Source organism: Entelurus aequoreus, linkage group LG13 (genome assembly GCF_033978785.1).
Source record: "Entelurus aequoreus isolate RoL-2023_Sb linkage group LG13, RoL_Eaeq_v1.1, whole genome shotgun sequence".
Lineage (NCBI taxonomy): Eukaryota > Metazoa > Chordata > Actinopteri > Syngnathiformes > Syngnathidae > Entelurus > Entelurus aequoreus.
In genome coordinates, this window is record NC_084743.1 from 43,108,413 (window position 1) to 43,136,252 (window position 27,840).

The 27,840-nt window shown below is 39.9% G+C and overlaps 1 protein-coding gene across 1 annotated transcript in view; it reads left to right on the forward strand.

Annotated features, from left to right (window-relative positions):
- Nucleotides 1-27,840, forward strand: part of LOC133663425 (sortilin-related receptor-like) — a 169,956-nt gene that overhangs the window by 103,240 nt on the left and 38,876 nt on the right. The window contains exons 13-31 of the mRNA XM_062067886.1: nt 2,219-2,397; nt 2,680-2,866; nt 5,392-5,520; nt 8,688-8,773; nt 10,673-10,845; nt 12,302-12,433; nt 12,600-12,691; nt 14,035-14,281; nt 14,355-14,493; nt 15,151-15,324; nt 15,438-15,551; nt 17,795-17,917; nt 20,098-20,217; nt 20,339-20,464; nt 23,724-23,834; nt 23,931-24,062; nt 25,749-25,880; nt 26,020-26,154; nt 27,333-27,485. Coding sequence (XP_061923870.1) covers nt 2,219-2,397; nt 2,680-2,866; nt 5,392-5,520; nt 8,688-8,773; nt 10,673-10,845; nt 12,302-12,433; nt 12,600-12,691; nt 14,035-14,281; nt 14,355-14,493; nt 15,151-15,324; nt 15,438-15,551; nt 17,795-17,917; nt 20,098-20,217; nt 20,339-20,464; nt 23,724-23,834; nt 23,931-24,062; nt 25,749-25,880; nt 26,020-26,154; nt 27,333-27,485 — 2,684 coding nt within the window. The remainder of the gene's footprint in view (nt 1-2,218; nt 2,398-2,679; nt 2,867-5,391; nt 5,521-8,687; nt 8,774-10,672; nt 10,846-12,301; nt 12,434-12,599; nt 12,692-14,034; nt 14,282-14,354; nt 14,494-15,150; nt 15,325-15,437; nt 15,552-17,794; nt 17,918-20,097; nt 20,218-20,338; nt 20,465-23,723; nt 23,835-23,930; nt 24,063-25,748; nt 25,881-26,019; nt 26,155-27,332; nt 27,486-27,840) is intronic.

Below are 27,840 nucleotides of genomic sequence, written 5' to 3' on the forward strand. Positions count from 1 at the left end.
AAAGCTATTAAGGAACTCATCTCTGGTATGAGATCATTAATCAAGAGGAGCAGATATTGTGAATATGAAGCAGTTTTTTTCCACCAAATCCCTTGATGAATATGTTCAATAAAGCAAGTCTGCGCCAACATCTAAAATACAAAGCAGGGATTAGGGCCTGGGATTTGCATTGGCCACTTTTTAGATCAACGCCGCAATTAATTTAAAATGACTTGCAATGATCATGTGCGTATTTATAGGCAAACGCTACAGGTGTATGTATATTTTGGAGGTTTCGACAAATCGAGACTCAAATTGGTACGTGATGAAATAACAAATTTAATTCTACTTTGTATCTTACCTGAAATAATGATTTACTTTTATTACAAAATATGTCACGTTATTTGTGCTCCTATAAAATCTATAAATTTGTAATACAAAGTTCTCTTTTACATACGGCAGTGTAACTAATCAATACGTCAACATCACTCATTATAGTGCTGTTAAATTAGGGTCCATTTTTGGTTCGGCTAAAATGGACAAGACTATGTTAGCTCTGTTATTACGGTTCATTTAGTCATGTGTTGTATGCAGTCCTGGACCAAAAGGATCAGACCCAACAAGATATAATGTCATCAAATGCGACCATAACCAGGCGATGGTTAGCAACAATCAACCGAAAGCTGAGCAAAATCATCAAAAATAAGAGTTAAATGTAGTCCAGAAGCGGGGGCAGTATGGCGTAGTGGGTAGAGCGGCCGTGCCTGAAACCTGAGGGTTGCAGGTTCGCTCCCCGCCTCTTGACATCCAAATCGCTGCCGTTGTGTCCTTGGGCAGGACACTTCACCCTTGCCCCCGGTGCCGCTCACACTGGTGAATGAATGATGAATGAATGATAGGTGGAGGTCGGAGGGGCCGTTGGCGCAAACTGGCAGCCTCACTTCCGTCAGTCTACCCCAGGGCAGCTGTGGCTACAAATGTAGCTTACTACCACCAGGTGTGAATGAATGATGGGTTCCCACTTCTCTGTGAGCTCTTTGAGTATCTAACAATAGAAAAGCGCAATTTAAAATGTAGTCCATTATTATTATTATTATTAGAAGCGTAATTACAGTACAGTAGTTGAATTAAGGAGACCTATGGCTTATGGCTTATTAGCTCAAGTTGATAGAAATGACGTTCCCTTGTTGGGAATATTGAGGACCTATTTTATAAAAACATCTCAACTTGTAAAAGATCAGTCATGGAAAGGACAAAAATACAAGTGTGAACGAAACAAGATTGCACTAAATTGAGCACCAAGTATCTTTTTAAAATGTTTGGTCCATACCAGAGTACAAGTGTGAATGCATTTTGACAGATAAAGTTTTAAGGCCAAATTTGAAACAAGGCCATGCCCACCACACACATATGGATATTTAAATATTCAACATATTTTTCCATGTGTTTGGCCTCTTTTATCCAGGGGTAAATTTAGGTTTTTTCCCTTTAAAAACATATTTTTTTAGAAAACACCGGCCAGAGTGGAGAGTTTAAAAAACTCAGTTCTCAGCATTTTGTTGTTTCAGTCACTCATAACATGCACAGATAATTAACAAAACATTCATGATTTTTTCTGGGCTCCGTGTGCACTGATTTTAAAGATAATGTACACATACATTGTACATTTAATATATAAAATTATGCGACCAAGTCATTTGTAGCTGCTTTTTCAGGCTTCTGGTTAAAAAAAAAAGTGTGCATAACAGCCATGTAATGTGCTTTCATGTGGACATACTTTTTTTTACTCTACTAGTGTGGATGGAGATTTTTTTGAAACACCAATGAGAGTGGAATTTAAAAAAAAGAAATTTAATATCTGTGTCTGTGCAGACATAGACAAAATTAAAGCTCGGCTTCCATAGCCATCTAGCACTGACGTCTCGTTACATCATACATATTTGTTATAATGTATACTGTAATATTTTGTTGTACATTTTATTCTTTATTATCACCTATTTATTATTATTACTGACATAAGGGAAATTACATGCAATTTATATAAAAAAACAGCCTATTTTCATAGAGAAAAGGCACAAATGGGCATTTTTTTTTTTTGGTCAAAAAATCAGCAAATTGAGGGGACTTGAATCCTGACACGCAAATATGTGCTGTATAAGGAAGACGTGGGCAGGTATTTACAAGTCTGAAATCTTGGCTTTTGCCTGGTCATAAGACGAGATTTTCATTGTCCATGCAGGTTTAGCACCAACGAGGGCGAGACCTGGACCGACTTTCAGTTTTCAGACAAAGAAGTGTACATTTACCAGTTGCTGACTGAGCCTGGTGAGAAAAGCACCATCTTCACCATCTTTGGGGCCTACGCCCACCAAAAGCACAGCTGGCTCATTCTGCAAGTCAACACCTCTGACGTTCTTGGTAGGTTGGACAGCAATGAAGGATGTGAGTTTATAGCTCTGGGAAAAAAATGGCATTAGTTTGTCCGAGCTCTGAGGAACTTCAGCAGCTATTTTATGTGTTTGCTTCTCATATGTACTTGTTAGAAGAATTGTTTGTAATGCGGTTGTAGTTTGGTGTGGGATATAGCTGCACTGCATCATACTGAACTGTTGATATTGTCCTCTGATGCGGTTTAGAAACTCCTCTCAAGAAGGGCAAACAACGTATAATTACATAGATTCTGTTTTTTTTTTCCGTCAGGTGTTCCTTGTTCTGAGGCTGACTACAAGCACTGGTCACCATCAGATGAACATGGTAATGAGTGTCTCTTGGGCAGAGAGATAACGTTTAAAAGACGAACACCTCACGCCACATGTTTCAATGGCGAGGATTTTGACCGGCCTGTCACCATGTACAACTGCTCCTGCTCCCGCCAGGACTTTGAATGGTGAGGATCAATGTATGCGTTAAACACAATAATGGCACTTTGAAATGCAGAAATACATTTATTTGGTACCCCATTTGTTGTGTGAATGCTTCTTTGTTTAAAAATACAGAAAACAATTGAGAGACACAGGAATAAGCAAAGAAGTAAAACAATTATTAATATGATCCAGTTTAACAAATTATTCAAACTCAAAGTGTTTACAAAGTAAATGATAAATGATAAATGGGTTATACTTGTATAGCGCTTTTCTACCTTTTAAGGTACTCAAAGCGCTTTGACAGTATTTCCACATTCACCCATTCACACACACATTCACACACTGATGGCGGGAGCTGCCATGCAAGGCGCTAACCAGCAGCCATCAGGAGCAAGGGTGAAGTGTCATGCCCAAGGACACAACGGACGTGACTAGGATGGTAGAAGGTGGGGATTGAACCCCAGTAACCAGCAACCCTCCGATTGCTGGCACGGCCACTCTACCAACTTCGCCACGCCGTACAAGTACAAGGATGAAGACTCTTGATAAACATCTTGAGCGTTATGGAAATATGAGATCACCTTATTTAACTCATTATGTGAATCACTATTTGTTCATGAGGACTTCATTATGTATATACAGTCGTGGTCAAAAGTTTACATATACTTGTGAAGGATATAATATCATGGCTGTCTTGAGTTTCCAATAATTTCTACAACTCTTTTTTTTTTTTTTTTTGTGATGGAGTGATTGGAGCACATACTTGTTTGTCACAAAAAACATTCATGAAGTTTGGTTCTTTTATGAATTTATTATGGGTCTACTGAAAATGTGACCAAATCTGCTGGGTCAAAAGTATACATACAGCAACATACATTATACATTTTGGTGATGTAGAAAAGTTACAATAAAATCAAATTAGGTTCATGGCATGGCCTCTTAACTTCATGTGAGTAATTATGATTGACAACAGCTGTTGACTTCTCTGAGCCCATTTAAATTGGACTCATGTGATGCAGTCATTAGACTCGGTTACGAACGCGACAATGGGAAAGTCAGGAATGTCACTTGTAGCCATTTCAAAGCAGCTTAAGGTCCCAAGAGCAACTGTGCAGACAATTGTTCATAAGTATAAAGTGCATGGCACAGTTTTGTCACTGCCACGATCAGGAAGAAAACGCGAGCTATCACCTGCTGCTGAGAGAAAATTGGTCAGGATGATCAAGAGTCAACCAAGAACCACCAAAAAGCAGGTCTGCAATGAATTGTAAGCTGCTGGAACACAGGTGTCAGTGTCCACTGTCAAGCGTGTTTTGCATCGCCATGGACTGAGAGGCTACCATGCAAGAATGAAGCCCTTGCTCCAGAAGCGACACACTATGGCTCGTCTTAAGTTTGCTGCTGATTACATGGACATAGATAAGACCTTCTGGAGGAAAGTTCTGTGGTCAGATGAAACAAAAATTTAGCTGTTTGGCCACAATACCCAGCAATATGTTTGGAGGAGAATAGGTGAGGCCTTTAATTCCAGGAACACCACACTCTTTACAGAGAGTAAATGGGACAATGAAAAAGGAGCATTACCTCCAAATTCTTCAGGACAGCCTAAAATCATTAGCCCGGAGGTTGGGTCTTGGGCGCAGTTGGGTGTTCCAACAGGACAATGACTCCAAACACACATCAAAAGTAGTTAAAAAAAAGTCTAAATCAGGCTAGAATTAAGGTTTTAGAATGGCCTTCCCAAAGTCCTGACTTAAACCTCATTGAGAACATGTGGACAATGCTGAAGAAACAAGTCCATGTCAGAAAACCAACAAATTTAGCTGAACTGGACCAATTTTGTCAAGAGGAGTTGTCAAAAATTCAACCAGAAGCTTGCCAGAAGCTCGTGGATGGCTACCAAAAGCACCTTATTGCAGTGAAACTTGCCAAGGGACATGTAACCAAATATTAACATTGCTGTATGTATACTTTTGACCCAGCAGATTTGGTCACATTTTCAGTAGACCCATAATAAATTCATAAAAGAATCAAACTTCATGAATGTTTTTTGTGACAAACAAGTATGTGCTCCAATCACTCTATCACAAAAACTAAGAGTTGTACAAATTATTGGAAACTTAACAGAGCCATGACATTATGTTCTTTACAAGTGTATGATAGTGTAAACTTTTGACCACGACTGTATATATTTATTGAATTAGTCTGGGTTGCAAGTTGAACACAGGAAGTGAACAAATGTGTTTGAAATTACAATGAAATGGACAAGGGGTAGGATTCAATAAGCTCTGCTTCTTCGTACTCCTTTCGTTGTAATGAGAAACTGGAAATATGTGATGTACCATATTGTAACTGTTTGCATTTTCAAAATAAACTGAAACCGTAGCCATACCTACATGTCATTATAAACCCAACACCAAAATTGCTGGAATCGATGTTTTCAATATTAAGTTGTATTTTTCTTGGTGATAGCACATCTAACATACTAACATTTTATCCATTGTACTCTTATGAAGTGTACTGTATATCCTCCTCTTCCTCTTTTCAGTGACTACGGCTTTAAGCTGAGTGAAGACTTCTCTCTGCAAGTGTGTGTGCCTGATCCCGAGTTCTCAGGTGACCTTTATGCTTCTCCTGTACCGTGTCCTGTTGGAACCACATACCGCCGCAGCAAAGGGTGAGTTGCTACTTTTTTAGGTCTTTACACGGAGTAACTGCGATCAGGAATTCACGAATATCAGTTTTAGCGTCGCACTATAAACACAAGTGCATATTGTACCTCGATTTTTGGTCCATTTCGGTACAGTAAGGGACACAAATGCAAAACATAAAACACAACAACTTTCATGATTTTGTAAAAAAAGAAGTGTAAAACAATTGCAATAATTCTCCGGTAAAAAATACAAATACAAAATCTTTACTGAATAAAACAGTGGCATTTATTTTAATAGTCTGGGAGTTTCGGATTTGTAAACGGCCATCCTTCATCGGCTTGTGTCCCGGTTGTGCCTTCCTAAAAGCCTGGTCTCATCACAGTTAAAAACTTGCTGCGGTAGAAGCCCTCTCCGCCGATAAAATCCTTGAAATGCTTGATAAACTCCTCCGCGGCACTCCGCACCACACTTTTGGACATCAGGTCGCCATATAAATATTGAGCCTTTTCGTAAATGATAGCCTCAGAAATGCAACACATGTAACTTGAAACGCGTAGCAACATCCAAAACACACGCCAACGCCTAAATCACTTGTGGTACATGGAAAACACAACTCTTGCCGTATACAGTGCATCCGGAAAGTATTCACAGCGCTTCACTTTTTCCACATTTAGTTGTGTTACAGCCATCCATCCATCCATCCATCTTCTTCCGCTTATCCGAGGTCGGGTCGCGGGGGCAGCAGCCTAAGCAGGGAAGCCCAGACTTCCCTCTCCCCAGCCACTTCGTCCAGCTCTTCCCGGGGGATTCCGAGGTGTTCCCAGGCCAGCCGGGAGACATAGTCTTCCCAACGTGTCCTGGGTCTTCCCCGTGGCCTCCTACCGGTCGGACGTGCCCTAAACACCTCCCTAGGGAGGCGTTCGGGTGGCATCCTGACCAGATGCCCGAACCACCTCATCTGGCTCCTCTCGATGTGGAGGAGCAGTGGCTTTACTTTGAGCCCCTCCCGGATGGCAGAACTTCTCACCCTATCTCTAAGGGAGAGCCCCGCCACCCGGCGGAGGAAACTCATTTCGGCCGCTTGTACCCGTGATCTTGTCCTTTCTGTCATAACCCAAAGCTCATGACCATAGGTGAGGATGGGAACGTAGATCGACCGGTAAATTGAGAGCTTGCCTTCCGGCTCAGCTCCTTCTTCACCACAACGGATCGGTACAGCGTCCGCATTACTGAAGACGCCGCACTGATCCGCCTGTCGATCTCACGATCCACTCTTCTCTCACTCGTGAACAAGACTCCGAGTTACTTGAACTCCTCCACTTGGGGCAGGGTCTCCTCCGCAACCCGGAGATGGCACTCCACCCTTTTCTGGGCGAGAACCATGGACTCGGACTTGGAGGTGCTGATTCTCATCCCAGTCGCTTCACACTGAGCTGCGAACCGATCCAGTGAGAGCTGAAGATCCTGGCCAGATGAAGCCATCAGGACCACATCATCTGCAAAAAGCAAAGACCTAATCCTGCAACCACCAAACCAGATCCCCTTAACGCCCTGACTGCGCCTAGAAATTCTGTCCATAAAAGTTATGAACAGAATCGGTGACAAAGGGCAGCCTTGGCGAAGTCCAACCCTCACTGGAAACGTGTCCGACTTACTGCTGGCAATGCGGACCAAGCTCTGACACTGATCATACAGGGAGCGGACCGCCACAATCAGACAGTTCGATACCCCATACTCTCTGAGCACTCCCCACAGGACTTCCCGAGGGACACGGTCGAATGCCTTCTCCAAGTCCACAAAGCACATGTAGACTGGTTGGGCAAACTCCCATGCACCCTCAAGGACCCTGCCGAGAGTATAGAGCTGGTCCACAGTTCCACGACCAGGACGAAAACCACACTGTTCCTCCTGAATCCGAGGTTCGACTATCCGGCGTAGCCTCCTCTCCAGTACACCTGAATAGACCTTACCGGGAAGGCTGAGGACTGTGATCCCATGATAGTTGGAACACACCCTCCGGTTCCCCTTCTTAAAGAGAGGAACCACCACCCCGGTCTGCCAATCGAGAGGTACCGCCCCCGATGTCCACGCGATGCTGCAGAGTCTTGTCAACCAAGACAGCCCCACAGCATCCAGAGCCTTAAGGAACTCCGGGCGGATCTCATCCACCCCCGGGGCCGTGCCACCGAGGAGCTTTTTAACTACCTCAGCAACCTCAGCCCCAGAAATAGGAGAGCCCACCACAGATTCCCCAGGTACTGCTTCCTCATAGGAAGACGTGTTAGTGGGATTAAGGAGGTCTTCGAAGTATTCCCTCCACCGATCCACAACATCCGCAGTCAAGGCCAGCAGAACACCATCCTCACCATACACGGTGTTGATATTGCACTGCTTCCCCTTCCTGAGGTGGCGGATGGTGGTCCAGAATCGCTTCGAAGCCGTCCGGAAGCCGTTTTTCATGGCTTCCCCAAATTTCTCCCATGTCCGAGTTTTTGCCTCTGCGACCGCTAAAGCCGCACACCACTTGGCCTGTCGGTACCTGTCCGCTGCCTCAGGAGTCCTATGAGCCAAAAGAACCCGATAGGACTCCTTCTTCAGCTTGACGGCATCCCTCACCGCCGGTGTCCACCAACGGGTTCTAGGATTACCGCCACAGCTCCAATCAGCCGCCTCGACAATAGAGGCGCGGAACATGGTCCATTCGGACTCAATGTCCAGCACCTCCCTCGTGACATGTTCAAACTTCTTCCGGAGGCGGGAATTGAAACTCTCTCTGACAGGAGACTCTGCCAGACGTTCCCAGAAAACCCTCACAATGCGTTTGGGCCTGCCAGAACTGTCTGGCATCCTCCCCCACCATCGCAGCCAACTCACCACCAGGTGGTGATCGTAGAAAGCTCCGCTCCGCCCCTCTCTTCACCCGAGTGTCCAAAACATGAGGCCGCAAATCCGATGACACAACTACAAAGTCGATCATGGAACTGCGGCCTAAGGTGTCCTGGTGCCAAGTGCACATATGGACACCCCAAACACACATATGTTTAAGAATATACATTAAAACATAACCAACCATGGCCTCAAGTAATTATTAAACTTAAGTCATAAACCTGTTGTTCACATTTTATAATTTTTATGATAGCACCACCAAATGTCAGATTAATGAAAATGGCTGTTCTGTTTCTTATTACAGATACAGAAAGGTACCAGGTGACAGTTGCAGTGGAGGAGATGTGGAAGCCAGACTGGAGGGAGAGATGCTACCGTGTCCAGTTGGAGGTAATTTGCGACTTCCAGTAGACAAGTGATGACTTTCTAAACTGTGGATGTTGTTGTACTATTACTTAAAGGGGTACAATTAAGTAAAGTCACCTTTAGTTACCTGTTAGTACCGTTTTTTATGTATTTTGGATCTCCTTAAGTCCTAAAAATTTGAAATCAAACCATGGAGGATTAGTAGAGATATGTATACAGTTCTTCCAAACCTTCTCCAAATGAGCCGTTTGAAATTAGAGACTTAAGTAAAGTATTTAGCCATACTAATGTCAGCAGATATCTCCATAAATGGTAGATGTTTACCCGCACAGCTTTGCGTGAGTTCACAATTTTTTAAATCTATTTGTAGTCTAAAGTTGTTGTAAATAAATTCTTAATTTTTTTCTATCGTCTTGTTTTTGGGGAAGACTGGCTCGTATATGCACAAAATCCGCTGCTGTTGTCATTTCTAATAAAAAGTAGTGTAGTAGGATACTCATGCTAAACAATGCCAACACTTCAAATCATAAGGTTCATGCACTTGGGCGTGAGCTTGCATGCTTTGGATGCCTCTGATCACTGTGTTTTGGAGTCTTTTGTTAACTGTGGGCAATCAGTGACGTCAGCGATTGACAAATGTACTAATGTGGGGATTTCTAGTTTGCAGCTCCTGCCTGGACCATGTGTGTTATTAATTCTCATCTAATGTTATCTTACTTGCCATGATGTCTATAAAATAAATACCTCCGTGTTTGTCTTTACAACATTTTACTCAGGACTGATTTGTCAAGAGGGATGAGTACAAACATTTGTTTAGACACTAAACTCCAACGTACGATTTGGTTTAAGGGAACAAGACAAAGTGGGATAAAGTATTATTTTTATCTAGTGTTGGCATGCGCACAATAACTCCGACGTGCGACATGTAGGGATAGGATATAATTGCCGGTAAGAACAGCTTTTTCTTTGCAACTCTGGGGTCTGTACCGATAGGTGAGTTTGAACATTGAAGATGTACCTAATGTTGTAATCGGATTCATCTGTATATTGTTTATTAAGTTTGTTTTCGATTGATCTGGAAAATAAATAGTGGTGACGCTCGTCTTCAAGGTGTATATTTAACAATGTACATTTTCAAACGATAAATTTATACCTTTGGAGAGGGTGGATCATGGTATAATTTGCAATCTTGGAACGCCTCCACAAACAAACATTTTGCATACACATGCATGAACTGTGTTATAAATGTGACTGTTGAGCAAAATTTACACCAAAGCGTATCCAATACATATTATCTAGACCACATGGAAATTTAAAAATGTTAAATGTAGATTAAAATGTATCATAGTTCCACTTTAACTGCACTGTAAATGATGACCCATGGTGTACTGTTTTTTTTACCTAATAGCAGGTCTGATATCCAGAAGATAAACCCTCGTGCAACCCATTCAGGTTGACAACCCGTCTAAGTAGACCATCTCAGCAAGTCCTGGACCGCCGTGTTCTTATTTAAAAATATTTCCTCCTTAAACTGACGTTGATATAAATGGTCGATGAAATTCCACAATCAGAGGAGTACTTACATTTCTATGAAAAACCAACCTATTTATGTCATCAAATGTTATGTAATTGTTTCCTTTATCATTATAAAGCCCACTTGACCCAAGGTTCTAATTTCATGGTTGACTTCGCAACCGAACATTTTTCATAAATCAATGGAGAAATGGAGGAAATCGTCTGTATGTCTCTGCAAATGTGCAAGCAATGGCTGTTTTTAGTTATGCCTACAACCATTTGTTGACGTGAGTTAGGCAATCTGGTGGATATAAACCAACTGGGTCCATTAAAATATCAATGATTTGTCCAGATTTTCTGTGCCAGTCCTCTTTTTTCTATTTATATATGTATTTCTTCTTCTTATAGAGAGTAATGAGTTCATACTGTATGCTCTGAGGAACTCAATCCATCGCTATGAGCTGGCCACTGGCAATGACCAGGCCCTCCCACTGCTTGGTCTAAAGGAGGCTGTAGCTCTGGACTTCGACTATGACAGGAACTGCATCTACTGGGCTGACATCTTGCTAAATACCATACAGGTTAGTGAGAAATCTCCCCGGAAGACTGTTGAACTAGCAATAACCACTTTGGAATGAGAGGAGTTCTACTGCTATCCATGCATTCGTGATGTCACTCCTGGGTTACTGTAATTTTTTGTATGTAGGCCTGCTCTCTCCAGCGGTTGCAGGGCTTGCATAATTCTGCTGCTCGTCTTTTAACCGAAACCAAACGATGTGAGCACATTACCACTGGCCTCCCTTCATTGGCTCCTAGTTCATTTTAAAATTGTACCTATTGTTTTTAAATGCTTGCACCAAGTAACCCCGCCATGTCTTATTGCGCTGCTGTAGCTTTATTTCCCCAGCAAGACCCTGACTGAGGTCTTCAGATCAGTTTATCCTGGCTGTCCCTAAACCCGACTCAAAACCACAGGAGATAGAGCCATCTCAGTGGCAGGGCCCAAATTGTGGAACAGCCTTTCACTATCCATTAGATTCTCCTAGTCTCTGAGCCAATTTAAATCCAGATTAAAAACATGTTTTTACTCCTTGGCATTCAAATCCAGCTAGGCTATCTTGGTCGTTTTTAATTCTTGTATTTTAAATGTTTTATTTATGTATTACATTTTAGTATTTTTAGGTTACCGTAATTTCCGGACTATAAGCCGCTACTTTTTCCCCTCGTTCTGGTCCCTGCGGCTTATACAACGATGCGGCTTATATACGGCCTGTTCTTCTCCGACACAGACGAAGAGGATTTCTGTGGTTTTAGTACGCAGGAGGAAGACGGTGACACAATGATTAAAGACTGACTTTTCATATACCGGTAGGCTGCTTATTTTGATAACGTACATGTGAGCACTTTGTATTACTTTGCACCATTGTATTATTTGTACTCTGCACGAATGCTGTTCGCCATGTCAAAGATGTGAAAGTTTGATTGAATGATTGAAAGATTTATAGTTAATAAATGGGACGCTTTGCGAACCCAAACAGTCATCTCTGTCCCAACAATCCTCTCCGTGGTAGCAGGAACCCCTATATACTACGGTAATTACACATCAAAACCCTGCGGCTTATAGTCGGGTGTGGCTTATATATGGAGCAATCTGTATTTTCCCCTAAATTTAGCTGGTGCGGCTTATAGTCAGGTGCGGCTTATAGTCCGGAAATTACGGTATATATTTTGCACTTCTTTTAAGGTATATTTTATTATTGTATTTTATTCAACCTTCTGTGTTACAATGTAAATGTGACACAGTGTGCCCTTTTTTTTGGTTCAAATTGTCAAATAGCACTCTGGCCAACTGGGGTTGTTTTTAAAAGTGCTTTATAAATGAATAAACTGAACTGAACTAGTCACATTTATAAATCATGATTCTTTAATGAATTATGATACTTAGAAAACAAGTGAATGTGAATGTTTGCGAATGTGAGAGCATGGACTCAACAATAGACACGCTTTGACTTTGACCATCTTGATATTCTCTTGCAGCGTCTCTGTATGAATGGCAGTACCGGTCAAGAGATTATAGTTAAGGAAGACCTGATGGATGTAGAGGCCTTGGTGTTTGACCCCATCAGCAGATTGCTTTACTGGGTTGATGCTGGGGAAAAGAAAATTGAGGTACGCAACACTAAAAAAGTTTGACTCGTTATATTTTATTAGTTTAAAACATAATACAATAAAAAACTACTACTAAAAATCTAGATAGGTAAATGTTAGCATTTACCTAAAGATCTACGCAGTGTATCATACAATTTACACACACACTGGTTTGTGTATGTTGAAGGTTTCCAATCCTGACGGGGACTGGCGCCACACCCTTCTTAATGACTCCATTCTGGAACATCCACGAGCTCTTGTTTTACTGCCTGAAGAAGGGTACATTCTGTTAACCGACACACTCACACAGACACCACACACATGCGCACGCACGCGCGCACACACACACACACCCACACACACACACACACACACACACACGTATCCATTGTAAGGAAGAGAGTAATTTATTTTTGTGTTAAGTTTATTTAATTTAACTTAAAAGGGGGCTTTTAATATTCTAATCTATATATTAAGGGTGCACGATAATTATCAGGTCAATAATAGGAATTGTGACGTCCCACCGATAAAGAAAAAGCTCTGATAACCGATAAAAAAATGTAAATAAATAACGCTCCAATGAGGCGAGATTATTATAATTATTATTTTATTTTTATATATATTTTTTTGATCATCATTATATTTCTTAGTTCCTTTCAGATCGATACTGGTGATGAAAAACGATGTCAAACGTGGCACGCTACATGCAAGCTATCACTCGTCAGCGAAAGAAGTGCTTCCTGATGAACACAGTTTAGTGCTTTGCAGTCAAATAACACAGGTCCTTTATCGGTCACGCTTTTTTTCTCCAAAAGTCACACACACATCGAGGCTTCGAGATATACAATATCACGCCTTGTATTTCATAAGGCATTGAGATCGGCTTCAGTATCGTTTGACCCGTCACTACATGTCAGCATAACACAGGCTAGCGGTACTACAATGTTTAGTGCACAGTTTTTTAAACAAAATAACCCATGTTATTAATAACAAAACAATTAATGACTGAAGGATAGTCCGATCTTATACTGAGGATCGCGAAAAATTCTAGATCTCGAAAGAACTCAACACCTACATGTTATGATATAAAATCACTATAGATCTTACATAGATTCAAGTTATAGTTAGTTTTTAAGATATTGACTATTATTAAGTTGGGGTCAACATTGCAATTAGTTTTTTGATATGTAATTGAAGTATAGGCCACATTGAGCGTGAAATATCTCAATGTACACAGGCATTATAATCACTTATCCATATGTTTTGAGACTGGCCTTTAAACTTTTGCACAATTTATTGCACATTTTATTTTGAAGCTTTTCAAAGTTGCTGCTGGGTCTAGTGTTTAATCAAAAATTATATTGATTATATAGGTGGTAGTCAATGTAGTTTATTCCTTTAGGTGTGCAAAATATTTAAACATGGTGTTTTATTTTCTCTATTAAGCAAAATGAATGCTTACAAATCTATTACTATAACAAGTAAAAAGAAAGGAGAGCTGATCGGTCACCATTTTGCAGTAAAAAGTGATATCAAGTCATCCTCAGAATTGACAGCATAGCTTGTCTGATTGTCAGTCCCAATAGTCTATATTTTTTAATTCATATTCCTCCATCCCACAGTCTGATGTTTTGGACCGACTGGGGAGACACAGCAGCAGGTATTTACCGGAGCCACATGGACGGAACCAATGTTTCCTCCATCGCGTCAGAAGGGGTCCGCTGGCCCAATGGGATCACAGCTGATGATCACTGGCTGTACTGGACTGAAGCCTTCAGTGACCGCATCGAAAGGGCTGACTTCAATGGGGGCCAGCGGACAATTCAAATTGAAGGCTTGCCACACCCTTATGCAATTGCCGTCTTCAAGGTGAGTGTTTTCAACAACACAATTTTATAATAAATATTTGACTGTTTTTTATTATGTTTACATTTGTTTGCAGAATGACTTGTATTGGGATGACTGGTCCAGAATGGGAATTTTCAAAGCTCCTAAAACTGGTTCTACGAGTAATGAGCTAATTATTGGCAGACTGACCGGTGTTATGGACCTTAAGATTTTTTATAATGGCAAGAACAAAGGTAGGAAACACAGCTGATTACAAATGTTAGCAGTAATATTTATGTACAGTAATTCAATTCAGTTTAGTATTAGACACATTAAGCAGGGGTGTCCAAAGTCTGCCTTTGTGGCTTTTACCTTCGGCGCAAACATTTTTTATTAGTTTTTGTCGACTTGAGTATGAAGCTAAAATATTTTGTTCAGATAGCTTAGCATTTATTGAACTACATATGATTTGTTTTAGCAAATTTGCAAAATTAATGCGTTCTGACCCCTCGCTGTAAAAAATACTAGTTGTATTTACAAATCCCAATTATAGTACTACATCATCTTGAGAGCTTAATTAGTTCTGTGACAGAGGTCTTAACTCAACATACTTGTAACTCAAAATCAACGTCTCGCATTGAAATTCATTGAAATGGGTTAAAAAATGGTAAAAATGGGTTATACTTGTTGTTCAGTATGGTGCAGACGAGCAGTGATATGCTCAAATTGCTCTGCCAAGTTAGCGACACGTTTGGCCATATTTTTGATTATTTCTTTTTTTTAAATACTGAATACCATCTACTTCTTGTCAGCACAATTAGCCTAGAGACAGCTCTTACTTCAAAACACTCTTCTTAAGTTGGAGCACTCTTAAGTTGAGGTACCACTGTACACTATGTCTCTTGAACCAGGTCATAATGCCTGTGCTGACCAGCCATGCAGCCTGCTGTGCCTGCCTCAGCCTGGCCATAGGCACACCTGCATTTGCCCAGAAGGTTCCCCAACTACAACCACATCCGACGGACAGCTGCAATGCCAATGTCCCACTCGATACCAGCTCCAAAACACCACATGTGTTAAGACTGGTGAGACTGAAGTACACAATGCATAATGATCATCCTGTGCTGCAAAGTCTGCATTTGAAACTCTTACTCTACTTTGTTAATTATTGGTGGCTTATGGTTATCGCTCTTATCAGAACTCAGCTGTTCTGCAAACCAGTACCGCTGCACAAATGGCCGTTGCATCAGCAATATCTGGAAATGTGACAGCGACAACGATTGCGGAGATATGAGTGATGAACAGGAGTGTCGTAAGTAAATTTTATTACAATTTGTGTTCTACACATTCATCAGAGATTTTATTAGAATGATGAAGTATGCTAGCTTTAGCATTAGCTTTGGCTTTCCTAAATTCCAACCTTCAAATATTTTATACTACTTCTTAATTGCAAAAAAACACATTACAGGCAGTCGTCGTGTACAGCGTTTTGCTTTATGTTGCACTCCTATACATTTTTAATACTGTACAAAAAAAAATTAAAACACAACTAGTCTGTTGTGATGGAAGAATATTAAGTCACGCATCGCTACACAGAGAAAGAATGAATGTCACTTTTGTTCATTTTGGTTAACTTCTTTCCCTTGATTTTGTCTTCTAAATGTAAGGCAGACTGTTCTGATGGCTGTGCCTCAAATAAGAGGAAGTGAAGTAAAAATAGACGTAAAAAGCTCATAAAACTGAGAAATGCAGACATTGGCTGCAAGCCGTTAAAACTTCACAACCATAATGATGAAGCTGGTATTTTTGAACATGTGAAAAGATCTGCTCCTATTAAAGGCCTACTGAAATGAATTTTTTTATTTAAACAGGGATAGCAGATCCATTCTATGTGTCATACTTGATCATTTCGCGATATTGCCATATTTTTGCTGAAAGGATTTAGTAGAGAACATCGACGATAAAGTTCGCAACTTTTGGGTCGCTGATAAAAAAAGCCTTGCCTGTACCGGAAGTAGCGTGACGTCGCAGGTTGAAGGGCTCCTCACATTTCCCCATTGTTTACACCAGCAGCGAGAGCGATTCGGACCGAGAAAGCGACGATTACCCCATTAATTTGAGCGAGGATGAAAGATTCGTGGATGAGGAACGTGAGAGTGAAGGACTAGAGTGCAGTGCAGGATGTATATCTTTTTTCGCTCTGACCGTAACTTAGGTAAAAGGGCTCATTGGATTCCACACTTTCTCCTTTTTCTATTGTGGATCACGGATTTGTAATTTAAACCACCTCGGATACTATATCCTCTTGAAAATGAGAGTCGAGAACGCGAAATGGACATTCACAGTGACTTTTATCTCCACGACAATACATCGGTGAAGCACTTTAGCTACGGCGCTAACGTGATAGCATCGTGCTTAAATGCAGATAGAAACAAAAGAAATAAGCCCCTGACTGGAAGGACAGACAGCAGATCAACAATACTACTATCAGGAGACACCGAACCAAATACTGGACCTTTAACCACACGGTTAATGCTGTGCCGCCTGTCGAAGCCTAGCAATGCTGTTGCTAACGACGCCATTGAAGCTAACTTAGCTACGGGACCTCGTCAGAGCTATGATAAAAACATTAGCGCTCCGCCTACGCCAGCCCTCATCTGCTCATCAACACCCGTGCTCACCTGCGTTCCAGCGATCGACGGCGCGACTAAGGACTTCACCCGATCATCGATGCGGTCGGCGGCTAGCGTCGGATAGCGCGTCTGCTATCCTCAAAGTCCTCCTGGTTGTGTTGCTGCAGCCAGCCGCTAATACACTGATCCCACCTACAGCTTTCTTCTTTGCAGTCTCCATTGTTCATTAAACAAATTGCAAAAGATTCACCAACACAGATGTCCAGAATACTGTGGAATTTTGCGATGAAAACAGAGCTGTTTGTATTGTGATACAATGTGTCTGAATACTTCCGTTTCAACCATTGACATCACGCGCAAACGTCATCATACATAGACGTTTTCAACTGGAAGTTCCCAGGGAAATTTAAAATTGCACTTTATAAGTTAACCCGGCCGTATTGGCATGTGTTGCAATGTTAAGATTTCATCATTGATATATAAACTATCAGACTGCGTGGTCGGTAATAGTGGGTTTCAGTAGGCCTTTAAATGGACAGTGATAAGTAAGCTGTGTAGTGGTCTCATTATTGAGGCTTCCTCCTCCCCAATATCTCCTTGCCTTGTAACACGCCTTCCAGTGTGCAATACAATTACAGGGACAAAATGAAGGAGTTATCTTCTTTATTTTTGTTTAACTTAATTCTTGTATTCAATCTTTATTTTAAATGTCCTTTTTGTGTTCTGTGTACAGTGAGAGTGACTAATGTGTTAATTTAGGTATACATTCTGATACTTGTATTGTAGACTGAGGACCTGCTGCAATGACTACTAATTAGAACTGTATATCTATCAAATAATGTTTACCATTAAATAAACATGGAACATAGTTGTTTTTAGTTGCTATTTGTAATCTATTGTTTCTGCTTTTGGGTGTTATCAGCGACAACAACTTGTGACCCGTCCAACCAGTTTCGCTGCATATCGTCTGGTTCCTGTATTCCCTTGGCCTTCTACTGTGACCACGAAGACGACTGTGGAGACAACAGTGATGAAAAACACTGTGGTATGTATTTATGCCCTTTTGGAGATATTTATGGAGAAAGATTTAATTCCAAAGTAAAAAGGTGTTGTCTATGTCTTTCAATCCATGTAGAACACTGAAGAAAACTTAGCAAACAAATGCATCTGTCACAAAATATTGGTTAAGTACTTACAGTGTATGTATGCTAGACCAGTGGTTCTCAAACTTTTTTCACCAAGTACCACCTCAGAGAACTCTTGGCTCTCCAAGTACTACCAAGATGACTAACGTTAAAATATAGTAGCGTAGTAGGCCTAAGTATTCAATAAAAAGAAAACAGAGTTTTTATTTAACAAGTATATTTGATATTTTTAGCCACTGTAACATTTCACACAGTTTGAACAGTAACACTGTGTTTGAATATAGAAAAATAAAACAGTACGGTACTTTAAACAAGTGATTCTTTGGCGTACCACTAGATCAGGGGTTGGCAATGTACAAGGAGCCATTTGAGCCCATTTCCTACCAAATGAAACCCACTTAGTGCTACAAACTCTGTTTGATCCCTAAAATGACGACAACACCACTTATAGTTTTATTACACTTATGCTGTAGCATTTATAAAGTCAAACACTAGACAGAAAACGACTTTCCAAGTAGTTTTTCTCTGATCAGCTTTCCGCAGTTCCGAAACTGATCTTTTTCGGTCATCTCCAGCTGGGTATTTTTCCGCGAATGCTGTGTGTTTGTTCTGGAAATGTCTTTCAACATTTGATTTTATGTTGTTTGCTATTATCTCCCCACATATTAAACAAACAGGTGAACCAGCCTCGTCAACAGTGAAAACAAATGAATCTGTCCATGAAGCATTACCTTTACTATTTTCATCAGAAATGTTTATCTTTTTTTCATCTGCCCATTGCTAGCTTACCATGGGTTGACCGCTAAAAACAATACAATTGCTTGGCAGCACAAGATGACACATAGAGGGTGTGACGTACTTTCTGATCAACAAAATAGTAAAATACGTTGTATTTTTACATTAGAAGCTCACTGAACTCCCCAAAATAACAACTACTAAGTTAAAATAAAGTAACTAAATAAAATAAATACAAATTGAATAGCCATTATTTATTTACAATTTGTTTCAAAGGTAAGCTAAAGGGAGCCAGGGCACAGGCATGAAAAATCCGCATGTGGGGACTCTGCCGGTTGCAAGCCTCTGCCCGCGTACTGCTCCATCTAGTGGTATGCCAAACAGTTTGAAAATCACTGTGCTACACCCTAAAATGTTTAAAGAGACTTACTTATACAATCTGAACTCTTTATTCTCAAAATGAATGCTGTTACCTAACCCATATAAGTAGCAGCGTATGTTCAGGCCACTGAGCCCAACCACTGTATTACAGCACATTAGTGTACCATGAGAGGGGATAGGACTTGGAGCAAGTACCTGACTTATTGTAGTAGGTGTGGTCAGGGTCATTAAAAAAACGGAAATGAGCAGGATAAGACCCCTTTAACAGACCACAAGTAAGTATGTGTCCAAAATAAGACCCTGTGGCCATTTGCAGCTTAGGTCTTAATTTGTATTTCTCCCTATATATATAATTATATTTTATACATACAGTACAACTAAACAAGTGCACACTGAGAAGATTAACATTGAAGTATTGGTCGCTTGAACAAGATATCATAGTAACAACAATAATTTTTTTACTTTATTTAAAAGCTTAGCATATCTTGAAATACATAGTAGTAGGGTTGGGCGATATATCGAGTTTGTGAGATGTATCGATATATTTTTAAACAAGATATGAATTAAGAAAATACCGTAATATCGATGTAATTTATTTCACGTTGAAATTACCAAACATTGCTTATTTGTTGTGTTCCTTGTTCTCCCCTCACTAAGGATAAGTAAATAAAATCCAAGTGGCTCCAGCATCCTTTCTGTACGTAGCTTTAAGGCGAAAAAGTTTGCACTTACCTAATATAGAACAGAGGTGTAATAATGTGCAATTAAGTCAGTTGTGGTTGCTTTTTCGGGCTTTTGACCTGACAAAGTGCAGATAGAATTTTTTTTCCATCACTGGTGTGAGGACTGAGTTTTTTTGTTTTTTTTACACCATAGTGAGATGTTTGTGAAAATACCTGTGTTTGTGTTGCATCTGTAGCCGCGGCCTTAGTGCACTAACAATGCTGTTGTTGCATGTCTCAAGAGTCTCACAAGTGCGGTGATGGGGAGTTTACATGTGCACGGGGTGTTTGCATCCGTGAGGCCTGGCGCTGTGATGGAGACAATGACTGTAGAGACTGGTCAGACGAGACTAACTGCACAGGTAAATGTTTTTCAAGTAAATAATGTGTCACACTGTTAATATCATGCCTTTCTGTATAATATTGTATGTTTGAAAAATCTCTTGCTACTTTTATTAATTTCCCACTTGTGTTTCTTTCTAGTCGGCCACCATACATGTGAATCCAGTAGTTTCCAGTGCCACACAGGGCATTGCATACCACAGCGCTGGACGTGTGACGGTGACAATGACTGCCAGGACAACTCAGATGAAGACCCTCATTACTGTGGTAACTACTGGAATCACTTGAACACACCTTGTGCATATTATGTCGTAATGTTAGTTTTAAAAACTATTAAAGTAATTTCCTCACTTGGTAAAGTTACGCTTATGCTGGTGTTTTCAAATTAATGAGATACATAGTGAGATGCTATGTGAGTCACAGATGAGCCAACATTTGTAGCTAGAATGCACTACAGTAGCTTACAGCGGAACCTCAATTTACGAACTTAATTGGTTCGTGAACATGGTTCGTAAACTGAAAAGTTCAGTGGAGCAGAGTTCGCCATAAGAATCATCCATCCATCCATTTCTACCACCTATCCCTTTCGGGGTAACGGGGGGTTCTGGAGCCTATCTCAGCTGCACATGGGCGGAAGGCTGGGTACACCCTAGACAAGTCGCCACCTCATCACAGGGCCAACACAGATAGACAAACAACATTCACACTCACATTCACACACTAGGGCCAATTTAGTGTTGCCAATCAACCTATCCCCAGGTGCATGTCTTTGGAGGTGGGAGGAAGCCGGAGAACCGGAACCCACACAGTCACGGGGAGAACATGCAAACTCCACACAGAAAGATCCCAAGCCCGGGATTGAACTCAGGACTACTCAGACTTTTGTATTGTGAGGCACATGCACTAACCCCTGTATTACCGTGCTGCCCGCCATAAGAATCAATGTAAACATACATAAATGGTTGTAGCCGCTACAAAAGTCCATATTTAGTAAAAAAACGGCACACTTTGAAGACACTATAATGTATGTAAATGTGTGTGTATATGTATATATATATATATATATATATATATATATATATATATATATATATATATATGTATGTATGTGTATATATATATATATATATATATATATATATATATATATATATATATATATATATATACACATACATACATACATACATATATATATATATATATATATATATATATATATATATATATATATATATATATATATATATATATATATATATATATATATCTCAAACCAACATAACAAAGGTGTAATGGCTCAACAATCTATTTTTTACCCAAACAACATAACGTTACATTAAGCTTAAATGTCAACACACACACAATAAAGCATCATTGGTGCACTCCAATACGTTAACTACCTTGTTGCTACAAAAAGGAAAATTATTTTACCTTGTGTCTGCGAATATCGGTGCCGTTATTAAAAACTCTGGCATTAGCACAAACTGGTAGTTTGAGGCAATACTTCATCGGCTTTTGTCCCGGTAGTGCCGTCTCCTTTGCTGTAATAAAGGTCCGCTGTGGCGTCTGTTTTGGTTTCATCACAATTAAAGACTTGCTACTGAACAAAGCCTCCTTTGCTGATAAAATCCTCAAACTGAAAGTGTTGCAAGCCACAGGCTAACTAGCTGATACAGTGACGCTGTGAGTGTTTGGAGACATTTTGAAGAGTTTCCGATCACACAAAGTGATTTCTAAGACAGGCTGACACAGCTCTGACCGGCACAAGGTACGGTGATTGTGGAAATAAACACGTCAGAAATGCCGGTCGCCGTGGAAGCTCTTGGAAATGGCGGCACTGGTATGTACAGGATGTAAACAGCATGTGATGAAGGGGCCTCTTTAAAGTGGCCTTGCCCGTGTTTATAGGAAGTGATGCCATAAAAATGGCAGCCCCCGATGGTTTCATGCGGCAAATGCAAAATGAATGAAGCGTTCATACTCCGAGACATGGTTTGCACACAGAGACATATTTAGCGCGATTTAAGGTTCGTAAACCGAACATGGTGGCAAAAAGAGGCGTTCGTAAATCAAGGTTTCACTCTATTAGGAGTGTCCCAGTCCAATATTAATATTGGATGTTGGATCCCGGGCTCGGGATCTTTCTGTGTGGAGTTTGCATGTTCTCCCCGTGACTGCGTGGGTTCCCTCCGGGTACTCCGGCTTCCTCCCACTTCCAAAGACATGCACCTGGGTATAGGTTGATTGGCAACACTAAATTGGCCGTACTGTGTGAATGTGAGTGTGAATGTTGTCTGTCTATCTGTGTTGGCCCTGCGATGAGGTGGCGACTTGTCCAGGGTGTACCCCGCCTTCCACCCGAATGCAGCTGAGATAGGCTCCAGCACCCCCCGCGACCTCAAAAGGGACAAGCGGTAGAAAATGGATGGATGGATGCTTTGATATCAACAAAAAAACAAGTTTTTCATTATTTCGGCTGGCGCCTAAAATCTTTAATAAAAGCTCAATACAAGCAGTCTTGCACAACATCTGTCAATATGAACAAATAACAAGTATCAAATAATTATAGCAGCATATGACTTCCAGATACAACGTTTCCAAAGCAGAATTGTATCAGAAAGTATCCCGGAACAAACGTGTCTGCATTAATCATGAGCTAAATTTAATGAATTCCTACTCACCTTCAACTTAAAGGGTCCATGCAATTTTTTTTCTACATTCAAACATTTACTTGTGATCGTCATAAGATGCAATGTTGGTGTTTTGGTCAACATTTTGCATAGATTTAGTTTTACAGACCGTTTTCAAGATGCTTTTTGACTGTCTCCGCCAGCATCTTCTCCCTGTCGGCCATGTTTTTAGAATTTCCATATCAAGTCTACTGACAGAGGATGAACTACAACTAAATAAAAATGGGGGACTGGCGCAAAGTTCATCGGGTCAACCTCTACCATATATGGAGATATGCACTGACGTAAATATGCTACAATAATCACATATTTATATAAAAAATGCTCCAAACGAGCTATTTGGAAGAAGACAACACTTTTTTATAAATATCTCCGGCATGCGTCCATGGTGAGAATTCAGATTTTCAAGACTAATTGGGATACGAAATACAAAAACTCAGGTAACGACAAGTAAGAAAAGTTTGCATAAAAGGGCCCCTTGAAAGACAGCATAAGTCAATTTGTTGAGAAGTTTAATAATAGTAGGTTTGTTTTCATACCTACCATTGTTCTCTGTTTGTGTCATTTCACTTGATCAAGCCTTTTCTAACATTCCACACTACAGAATAATACAAGTATTTATGTCTTGTGCTTATATCTTATCGGATCAGCATTGGTATCAGCCACCACTGAAGGCTCCAATACTGGTATTGTATCAGAAGTGAAAACGTTGTATCGGGTCATCATTAGTTAATAATAGCTTTCAGTATTTAGGCCCAAGTATAACTGTCACACATGTACAGTACTTGTCTTTCAGCATTAATAACATATTTGTGTTTATATCTATTTTTTAGAAGGAACTCGATGCAAAGGCTTCCTCTGCTCCAATGACACATGCCTGCCTGTCACTGCACACTGTAACGGCATTCGGGACTGTTCAGACGGCGCTGACGAGGAAAATTGTGGTAAGCAGAATTACTGTGCCGAACTTAAATGTCTTATTTGTTTACAAATCCTAAAGGCTAATAAACTATTGTGTCACATGGGATTTACCTTCCTAGACCCCTTATGTACTCGCTACATGGAGTTTGTATGCAAGAACCGAGCCCAGTGTCTGTTTCCGTCCCTGGTATGTGACGGTGTCAAACACTGTGAAGACGGGTCTGATGAGGATGCGGAATATGCCAGATGTGGTAGGGAACATCTACATTTTACCTATGATCTTTGTCGTATAAGAAGAAATAGAAGAAGTGTTAAAACAACACTTGGTCAAATATGTCTTTAAAGTTCCAAATTAGTTTTGCAACAATCATATGTATGGTGGGATATCAAGTTGGGGTGAGTATAGATTTTTAAGAGACCTGAATGTGACTAGAGCCACAATGCTTTTGTGTCCCAGCATTAAACACAGAGCACTATAATTACAGTTGGGAACCTTCTTACACAATCGGCCGCTTTTGTCAGTATAAAATTTGAGCCCCAAATTGCTACCGATTTTGAATAGGAATTACCCCATTTCATTGGTTGTGTGTTTGTGTTTATGACAAAATCAATCAATACTTAACTTCAAAGCTTCACCATTGATCAAAAGTAATTTTTTCTTTGGCCGTTCTATCATCCCTGATTCCGCAACTAATACATTGTTGTATTTTTCATATAAATCGGGCACATCAACTAACATTTAACTTGACCTCTGTCTTATTCCTGAGGGAAACATTTTCATATAAACATTTAAAAGCTGTTTTGGATGATACTTGTGGTAACAGAGTTTAGCGTGGAAGAACTTGACTGGCCCATACAAGAAGCCTTGACTTGGACCTCAATCACCTTTCAGATTAACTACAGCAGTGGTGCTCAAACAGCTATTTTTTTTTGCGGTTACGGCCCATTTTAAAAGTATAACAAAAACAACATACAAATTAAGTTAAGTTAAAGTACCAATGATTGTCACACACACACTAGGTGTGGTGAAATTATTCTCTGCATTGGAATAAAAGAGTAAACAGGTGTATTCTAAAGGGAAAATTATGCAATATTGACACTAATAACACAAGGCTAATATGAAGGCAGTTTTTTTTTTTACTTTAAAACTGGCGTTGCTCAAAAATAATAAAAATCGTATAATCGACGGATACATCGGAAGTTGATCTAAAGATTCAAGCATTAATAGTAAAAATAATATACATTGATTGACTTATTTTTAACATGTTTATGAGTGTGGTTTTTTGGATCCCCAAGACCTTTAGTCTGATGACGTTTTTAACTCTCATTGTTCGAAAAATATAAATGAATCAGAAGAAATACTGTTATGACTTAATTACCTATGTAAGGCTCCACATATGTCACAACAAATATTCAATTTTGAAAAATGTTTTGGAAAACATTTGCATATTTTGTGTTTTTGCCATAAAAAAACAGGTATTTTGTTTTATAACAATAGGACATAAAACATTAAAAAAATTAACTTTATGGATCAGAAGTTGATTTATAGACATTTAAGTGTTAAAAGTAAAAAACAAAAAATACATAACATATTTAACACACTTACTTAACACTTTAATGACTGAGACCCTTTTGAGTTCCCTGGGACTTTTAACATCCACCAAAATCAAAAAGGGCCCTAATGGTTTTGAAAATGAAAAATATTAAAATTTCCCGCGCATGCTTTAATTTTTTAGTGTGCAGCCCTCAGTGAAAAAAGTTTGGACACCTCTGCTTTAGATTCTGAAATAACTACACACTACTAATGTAGATGCCATGGCAAGTTGTCTGTAGAGATGTGCTTATGATACTTATTTGACTAAGTATGTTAAGTAGTATGTAAGTAAGTATATATGATATGCAGAAAATGTGAATAGTTCTAAAACTCCCTTTTCCAGCCACTCCAACAGAGTTTGGCAATGTGTGTGACACATACACCTTCCAGTGTGCCAATGGAGTTTGTGTGAGCCTGGAGTGGAAATGTGATGGAATGGACGACTGTGGTGACTACTCTGATGAAGCCAACTGCGGTGAGGAAGATATTTCTGGTGTACTCCTCAGATTTAACTGGAAAGCAGTACACACAAAGAACAAATTCAATAAATGAGGATTGCTGTTTTGCTGAGTTTTTCTCCTCAAACACTTTCTCTCTGCCTTTGTGTGTTGCAGCTGCCCCTACTGAGGTCCCTGGCTGTTCCAGGTATTTCCAGTTTGAGTGTAAAAATGAACGCTGCATTCCGACGTGGTGGAAGTGTGACGGAGAGAACGACTGTGGAGATTGGTCTGACGAGTCCGAGTGTACAGGTTCAAGCACATTTTTTACACTAAAGGAGACCTATAAGGAATTTAGTCTTTTCTGACTTATAAATGTTGCTACAATGTTGGATACATGTGTTAAACAATGCCAAAGCGTCAAATCATAAGGGTTATGCATTTTGGCGTGGGCTTGCACATATTTTTGGATTCCTCTGTTCGCGGGGTTTTGCAGTCTGGCTACGTTGTGATGTCACAGCGAGGTGGACGTACATGTTTGGACATTAGGTCACAGCCAGAACAAGATGAGCTCCTCCTCCTCTGTTTCAGGCTATGAGAAAACACAAAAAAAGAGTACAATGAAGTATCATTTCAGTCTAATTGTTGCATGTGCATAATTAACATTCACGTGCGAAATGCGGTGACATTAATGCTGCACAAAGCACCTTTTTAAAAACAAAAATGCACACTCTGAATCAATCGGATAGTGTGCAGGTGTACCTAATGAAAAGTGGTGAAGGCTTTAAGCCATATACTGTATATAGAAAACAGTGTACGTTTTTAAAATATACAATTAAGATATTTTTGTGGGACGTGGTTTAATTTGCAATCCTTGAACGCCCTCACAATTGAAGATTTTGCAGAGAGACTCAAAACACGTTTTATACAAGGGATGGTGGGGCAAAATGTACGCAGAATTTGCACCAAAGCGTATCCAATAGATATTATCTGGACCAGTGGTTCTCAAATTGTTGTTTTTAATTAAAACTTAGGTCTAGTACGATGTTGGTCATTATGGTGGTGCTTGGAGAACCAAGTGTTTTCTGAGGTGGTACTTGGTGAAAAAAGTATGGCAACCGCTGAAAAGGAAGTGTTTTAAATGTAGATTAAAATCATAATAGGTCCTTTGAACTTATTCCAGAACACTTAACCTTTTATCACCCTTATTTAGTATTATTTTGTCTGGATTTATTTTCTGTATCTCTAAAAGTGAGGTGGTAAATGTACACAATCTGGAGGGGATCAAATACTTACTACCCCCAATGTAATTATTTCAAATTAAAATTAATGTCCTTCTCGAGGTCGCAGGGGTGCTGGAGCCTATCGCAGCTGCATTCCGGTGGAATTTTTTTTTAATGAATAACCATTATTTCTTGGAGTTTCTGTATTTTTACAGAATCAGCATGAGATGTATCCCCCACACTGTATCACACACTTCTATCCTACAGGTGGAGAAAGTCCTCACACAGTGGCCCCTGCTCCTTCAAGCTGCGCCCCCAACCGCTTCCACTGTGGCACTGGAGCTTGTATCATCAACACATGGGTGTGTGACGGTTATGCGGACTGTCCCGATGGCAGTGATGAGCTGGGATGTCCGACAGGTACAACCACCTTGTCTGGCATCTTTTTGCAAAAACAGCTGTGGTTCACGACCAGTGTTTGCTATTATGGCATTGTGTTACTTTTTCCTGGTATCAAATATTTTAGTTAATATCTATTTTATACATTACTATATGGCAGTAGAATTGTCTCACATCAACTTATATATTTATCAATATGATATTAATACATATGCATATATTAATGAATATACAAATACAAATACAAATGTGATATACAAATAAATAAATAATTTGTACAAATCGGTATTTGTAAATATATTTTTGAGATTTTAAAATATATTTTAGAGATTTGAAAGTATATACAAATAAAATGTATAAATATTAAAATGTGACA